We start from the raw sequence: 7,220 nt of genomic DNA, 5'->3' as shown, positions 1-7,220 counted from the left end.
CGGGGGAGTATACGGTGCTTTATGGAGAGGAGGTGGCGGCGCTGGTCGTTTCTTAGCACCGGTGACGGGGCTGGGACAGGGAGTGGACGTTTGGCTCTGGGAGTGAATGGTCTTCTGAACCAGCACTGACTGAGATCCATCGAACAGAGTGGACCAATTGGGCGGCTCCTGCTTCTCCTGCCGACCAATCAGAAACAGACCATCACTCTCCTCAATCTTGTTGTGGATGATATCAGTGACGCTGTCAAACCTGCACGGTGAGTTGATGCCTGTGAGAGGGAAAAAAATAAAGGACAGAACCAGGGTCAGTGACAGAACCACACCTCAGTACTCAGTACTAAGAAGTATTCTGTACTAAGTTTGTAGCCGTTATATATTCATTACCCTGTGGAAAAAAAAGACACACCAAAAAAATAAAAATAAAAATCACAAATCAACTGCTCACTCAGGTCGTTGTAAACACAGTCGGCCTCTTTGGTGAGGAAGAGTGAGGGTTTAGGTGGTGACTTCACCTCCATCTTCATCAGCTGCTCACAGCAGTGAAGCCACTGACCTGCAGGTCGTCAGAAGAACGAGAACAGAAGAGTTAATGTTTGGAGAAAAAACTAATTCTTCAAAACTTCTATAACAACTGTTGTCAGAAATGAGATGAAACAATGATCTAAATCTAACTCAGCTGGAGGACAAATGTTCACAGTCACATTCAAACGGCTGGATCTGGGTGAACTGCTCAACACAAATCAGTGGTTCTTAATTAGTTTCTGTCATGCCCCCCCTAGGGGACAGAAATGTTTTCACGCCCCTCCGACCCACACCACAGCAAATTGAAATATGATAACATGTATATTATTATGTGTACAAACCACTGTATGAGTTGCTGCCCCCTAGTGACTGGAGGCCTGTTACAGCAGTGGTACACTTCTGTCTAGCGTGACATATTCCACTAGAAGCCCCTCACGCCCCCCACGGCACCTTCCCATGCACCCCTCGGGGGGCCCGCCCCACTATTTGAGAAGTACTGCTCTAAATACAAAGGAGACGTGATGATTGGCACAGACCCTGATCAAAGAGATGTTGGTGAAAAGCTTCCAGCCAATCATCCAGCTCCTCTCCGCTGCCAGTGCTGAAGACGTGGCTCTCACTGCCCCCTGCTGATGGACTGGTGATGGACAGACTGCGGCTCCTCTGACCGGCCCACTCCTTCTCTAACACACAGATGTGAGTGTTCTGTAGAATCCAAACACAGAGCTTTCGTCAAAGACACGTGTCTGTCTTTTTTTTTTTATTAAGACGTTACTTCACTTCTGTCTCACCTTGGTGACGGGGACTCTGAACGTTGGTTCAACCTTTGCATCAATTTCCTCCGGTGTGAAATAACAGCTCAAGAAGCCGCCGCTCAGGACGCAGTAGAGACTGCACGAGCGATTCATCCCCAAAACTGTTTGCTGAAAATTGAATGACAAATCGAGTGTCAAACTCTGAACGCAGCTTCAGAACCAAGACTTTTCTAACATGAAATCAACGAACCTTCTGACTCAGGTAACCTGCCATCATGTGCTGGGTCATACACACAGGCTGGGCCACCAACTTACAGCAGAGGTTTCCATAAAGTGGGAGCCAAGTGGGCCACTCCGCTGCAGTGGGAAAAAAAACCCAAATTATTATTATTCACAAATACTTCTGTCTTCAGTTGGATATTTTTGGCCCAGTAATAACAACAAATCTTTCCCCTGTGAATTCAGAGATGTTTTCATTACTCATGATCTCGTGACCCCTCTGGGAGTAACCCACTCTTTTTGAATTGACCACACAAATGGTCAATAAAAATGACAGTTCAAAACTGTCAAGTATGACTAGAATCACAGAATATTTTATACAGTATGTACCCTAGCCTCTGCACATATACCAGTGATATATTTGTAGAGTACCTTAGGTCTGAAATGTATTTATTTACTGAAAACATGTCTGTGTTGACTACATAACTGTGAGTAATCTGAAAGTAGAAGATTGTTTTATGTAAATAAATTTAATAATTTTTTTTTTTTGGTGGGCAGATTTTCTTTCAAAGGTCAGTGTTTTCAGTCATTAAAGATGTAGAAATGTGATATTATTATTATGATGATGTCATTCCTTGATATTCTTACATCTCTTTGTCTTCGTCTCTTACCATTTTGGAGAATGATGAGGGAGTGGGACTGGAAGCTGCCTTCAGCCTCACACAGACCCAGGGTGGTGTAGGCCAGCAGGTTGTACCTGGCTCCTCTGGTCCAGATAAACAAACACACAGAAGGAGTGTCACTCCACTGCAGGAGTCACTTAAAGTTCTGGACATTGAATGTCTCTTCACTTCTTTCTTCATTCGTAACATTTATTTACCAGGACACACATTGAGCCTCCATCAACACAACTATATATAAAATCACCTTCCATTCAATTCAAGCGAATACGTACGAGGGTATGGGATGGCACTGCAGGAAGGTGTCAGGGTCTGAAGTGTCCAGCAGGGGGCACAGCTTCTTCCCACCGGATTTTCCAAATGAGTTTCGAAGCTTCTTGGCGAGTTTCTTCGGTGTTTTTGCCATAGTGAGCTCTTCCTCGAATACGCAGCTCCACAGCTCCACCCTCAGTTCAAACGAAGGCACTGCGTCTTGACTTTGAGTGGAAATTACATTTAAAAACAAAACACTTACAATAATATATATTTTTTATGAAGCTAAAAAAAAAAATACTAACAAGATGGTGACTCCCTCGAAGCAGACGTCAGTAACTGATCTGTCCACCACCACCATCTCTGTGTCAAACACCTCTGAACCAAGATGCATCATACAGAACAGCGCCATCCTCCGAGAGCCTGACAATTTCAAAGAGCAGGGATTTGACAAAAATCCACAAAGGGCAACAAACAAGAACGAAGGGCGAGCGTGAGAAGACAAGGCCGGACTTCTTACTTCCTCTGTTGTTGAAGTGATCCGAGTCCCTCCACATGAGAGGAAAACGCAGCCCTGTGACAGACGAGGACAAAAGTTGATTCTCGACACAAGTGTTTTCTAAGATCCTCAGTATCTCATCATTGGAAAACAACCCAGTGAAATAGCAGGAGAGCTGAACGTGACACTGAACCAAAGAAAAGCATCTTCACCTGACAGAGCCACTTTTCCAGTACACGGAACACGGTCAACAGAAACAGAATCAGTTTGTCTGAGGTAAAAAAGAAAAAAGAAAAATCACCTTGTGTTTGAGGACGACTTTACTAGTTATCTTCTCATCTTTGGCTAACATATTCTAAACTCGACGACGAACACCTCACCTGCCGTGTGCTCCCATCACCTCCTCTTCTTCTTCTTCCTTTGTCTCCTGCAGCTCATGTAGATAAGCCCTGATCCTGGCGTTGCACGTGAGCAGGTTCTTGGAGGCGTTCAGAACCTGCTCTCTCTTGCTGCAGGCCAGCAGCAGCTTGTACGCACCCTCACGCATTCGCACCTCAAAGTCCAACTTCGCTTGTAAGTTGGTGTTCTTCATGTAGAAATGTAGAAAATACAGGAGATGTCTTTTACAGCACCATCGAGAACTCTCTATCTGGGTGTTAGCACAGATGCTGTCATGTTCTGAGCTGCTGCTGGTCAAACATTACACTGTGGGATGACGACGGTTAGTGGTCACAGCTCAGGATATCTAGGGTTATGTTGATCTTAAAAGTTGGCTGTATTTCTCTGGATTCCGTTGACATGTGATGTTTATTATTATTGATTTATCTAAAATAATCAGTGTGCTTGAAGAAACAATATTGACTAATTTGTGCCCAAATCTAATCTTAAATCCAGTGACAATTATCTGGAAATACAGTCAGTCAGTCTAACCCTAATCCCTAACTATTGATCTGTCAATACTGTGAACGGTTCAAACCAAACATGCTGCCCTTCTTTACTTGAAGAAGATGGAAAAGACCTGGTAAAAAAAAGGACCTGGAGATTCTTCTGTTTGGTAATATACAATCTGTGCAACAGGTTTTTCCACATTTGAAAGCACTTTGTCCCAGGGTGGGGGGACGGGGGACGGGGGACAGGGGTAAACTGTGACACCTGTCTCGTCTTAGAAATCTGTCGTTTGTACATTTTCTCTTCCATCTGCTGGGTGTCATTTGTATTTACGTGTTGTAATGTAATTTAGAACACTGTGGTAATGTTTCATGTGATTCTCCTGGGACAGCATTAGTTTCACAACAGTAAGTTAGTGCAGAGAAGCTAACAAAGACCAGGAGTTGTTCTGTGTGCTCACAGACACAATACAGAGCTGGGTGTGCACTCTGGTTTCTGGTTTCAGGGAATAGTATACTAGTTAATATTTCCCAGAATCCTGACAGATAGGAAAAAAATACCAAAACCTCTATCTACACAAATGAAATTGAAAATAAGTGTTATCCTTAAAAAGGGTTAGAATTATCATCATCATAAACAAAACTCTAAACACCAATTCGTGGTTATATTCCAAATCAATCATTAACATTAACCGATCGAGAGCAAAATAATCACAGTCATAGTCATAAATGATCGCTACACATACCGTCTGTTTATTGTATTGTTTTGTTTGTAAGTAGACATACAGCGTGTATGTAACCACAAACACGTATTCCTACATACGCCCATACCTGTGTTTGTTGGAACAGAGAGCTCTGTAGTATTTTCTTCCGTTTCACCTCCATAGCTGTGGCAGAAGCAGCCGACTGGACCGAACCGAAGCCACGGTTTCGTGTGGAAGTTCGAATTTCCCGCTGAGTGTCCATCTTTTTTCCCAACAACCAACAGAACAGAAGGAGGCGGTTCTTTCCTGCTTCGACCGCTAACGGACGAGGGTGTTCGATTTTATTACCCTAGTAGCCAGAAGTAGAACGTCATTCGGTAGAACGTTAGACATCGTGTATGCAAATATTTGATTATAACCAATACAAAATTACAAAGACGCGCGATGTTGTACGCCGTGAACTTCGAACCCAAATAAGTCACTTGTAAGCAATAAAACACATACTGAAAGATGATTAAAGAAGTTGTATCCGGTTGCTTTAAATTCAAAAATGAACGCAAAACACGTGACCCGCCCTTCCCGTCGGCACGCGTACATTTTCAAATCGTTTACTTCAAGGACAACGTCGCTGCGTCAGTACAAAACAATGGAAGGACGCATTTTGAAAGTGTTGCTTTTGAGATCAAATTTACATTGTTTAATAATTAATTATATATTATTATTTTAATTTATTATCTTTGAAATTGGTATTCTTTGGTAGATGAAAGCTGTTTTGTAGATCTGGTTTTGCAAATAACAAAAATAAACATTAATTCAGACGTAGTAACGATGTCATGTTCCTCCACTGGGAAATCGAATTGTTAATGGTTATTATAAATAAAAATTGTTTGGTTAGGTTTTTCCACTAGGAGTCACACATAGCTGAGGCTGCGGCTGAGCTCAGCTGACTAATAGCACATCCGCCCAGCCTCCTCTGTCTGAGTTGGAAGTGTAGACGCTGGCGCTTCTGGGAGAGTATGAGGGGTTCTATTAAAAAAAAAAACACATCAAAAACAGGAAATGACGACAATACATTTAAAAGTAAAATATGGGTCAAATCAGACCCACGCCGATTCAAATCATTTTCCGTTAGGTTGTGATTTTACGTTAGAGCAAAAAGTTCCAGATTAGGATTACTTTTTTATACATCCCCTATTAAGGATGAATTTAAGGAACAGATCTGCAGTCTCTTTTTAATAATTAGCTATTTAATTATTAACGTTACTGTTACATGGATCAAAATACCGTGTTTACATTTTATGAATATTTATGAATTGTATCGATTAGTTCGTTGTTTTTAATTGAAAAAAAACAAGTAAATTATGGCATTAATGCACCAAAATATGCCGAGTTCCAGAACTCTGTAAATCCCTAACTATTAGTTGTCAGGGACATGGTAGCAACTCCTTCGATGTGTTGTCTTTATGCTCATTATTTAATCCTAATTAGAAATAAAACAATTTTTATGCCAACACAGTGACTGTGTTTTTACATCCCAGGATAGCAGCAGGCAATCCACATAAAAATGGCACCTCGCCGCCCCTTCTCCCACGTTCTTCTTTTACTCTGAAGGGGTTTAGCAATGGCCCGGCTCGCGACTTCCGCCGCGTTGCCGCGTCTGCATGCGTGCCGCCTCATGGCTGCGCGCTATCATTGCTGAGCAGCGACAGTGCTCACTGTCGAAAAGAGGGAGGAGGAGGAGGAGAGGGAGCAGAAGGAGGCGGAGGAGAGGGAGCAGAAGGAGGCGGAGAAGCTGGAGGAGGCGGAGACAAGCGCAGTAGCGGCAGAGGCGGCGGCAGCGGCAGCAGCGGCGGCGGCGGCAGGGCTGGGCTCCACATACACAAGTCTAAGAGAAAGAAGAACTGGGTAAGTCCCAAATACGTGACCTTTTTCATAAAAAAAAAATTATATTGAACAAACGCTCTTTTTAATTCCTTCAGCTGTAGTCGACTAGAGTCGTTAAGTTCAGCATGTGAAGTGTGCCTTCTCCATTTTCTCTGAAAAAAAGTGTTTTTTTTTCTCAGATTTTCTGCTTTCCATTTGAACTCAAATTCGTATTTTTACATCCATGATATGTTTTGTTGCGTCATTCCATTTGAACTCAAATTCGTATTTTTACGTCATGATATGTTTTGTTGCGTCATCACTGAAAACCAACACAAGCTTGAAAAATAAAAAAAAAGTGACGAAGAGTCTTCACCACGACAGTGTGTGTATATATTGATGTGTTATGTGATGCTAATAACGGCTAAGTGGACGCTCGCTATTGTCAGCAGCAGTGTTTCCCAGCTCGGCCTTTTGAATCCGCGCACACTGGTCATTTAATCTGCAAACTCACCAACCTCACAATTCAGACTCATTGGATAGATTTTATTTTTCTGTTTCTGCTGCTCGCATCCTTCAGTGACCGCATGGAGGCTGTGGAGGCAGGATGTAGGTGAAGGATGACGGGCAGCGGTTTTCTTTGTTTCCCCCACACATTTGTGTCCTTTAAACCCGCATTAATCCCGGTGACCTTATTCCAGTACAGCGTGTTTTTGACCGTGTAGTCCAGCTGCAGTCTTCTCCGAGGACACCTCCTCTGCTCCTCCTCAGTGAGGACACTGTTTTTCTTGGAGCAGATGCAGCTCCTGGCCTACAAATCCATGCGCTCCCTTTTGTGT

The 7,220-nt window shown here is 42.9% G+C and overlaps 2 protein-coding genes across 2 annotated transcripts in view; one reads left to right on the top strand and one right to left on the bottom strand.

The window, feature by feature from the left end:
* On the bottom strand, nt 1–5,514 carry rtkn2 (rhotekin 2; the record flags this gene model as incomplete). The annotated part of the gene is made up of 12 exons (XM_008321668.3): nt 4,646–5,514; nt 3,308–3,513; nt 3,140–3,198; nt 2,949–3,002; nt 2,734–2,851; nt 2,452–2,652; nt 2,168–2,262; nt 1,528–1,634; nt 1,314–1,445; nt 1,059–1,227; nt 446–553; nt 1–269 (listed from the first exon to the last, which is right to left on the bottom strand). Coding segments are annotated over exons 1-12 (1,653 nt in total), but the record flags the coding sequence as incomplete, so codon positions are not given.
* A 633-nt stretch (nt 5,515–6,147) lies between these two features.
* The window catches only part of cep170aa (centrosomal protein 170Aa), an 18,939-nt gene continuing 17,866 nt past the window's right edge, over nt 6,148–7,220 (top strand). Inside the window, exon 1 of the mRNA XM_025061041.1 lies at nt 6,148–6,423. The gene's annotated coding sequence lies outside the window, so the exon portion shown is untranslated. The remainder of the gene's footprint in view (nt 6,424–7,220) is intronic.

This window comes from Cynoglossus semilaevis, chromosome 12 (assembly GCF_000523025.1).
Source record: "Cynoglossus semilaevis isolate Cse_v1.0 chromosome 12, Cse_v1.0, whole genome shotgun sequence".
Taxonomy (NCBI): Eukaryota; Metazoa; Chordata; class Actinopteri; order Pleuronectiformes; family Cynoglossidae; genus Cynoglossus; species Cynoglossus semilaevis.
This window is presented reverse-complemented; position numbering and strand designations above follow the sequence as displayed.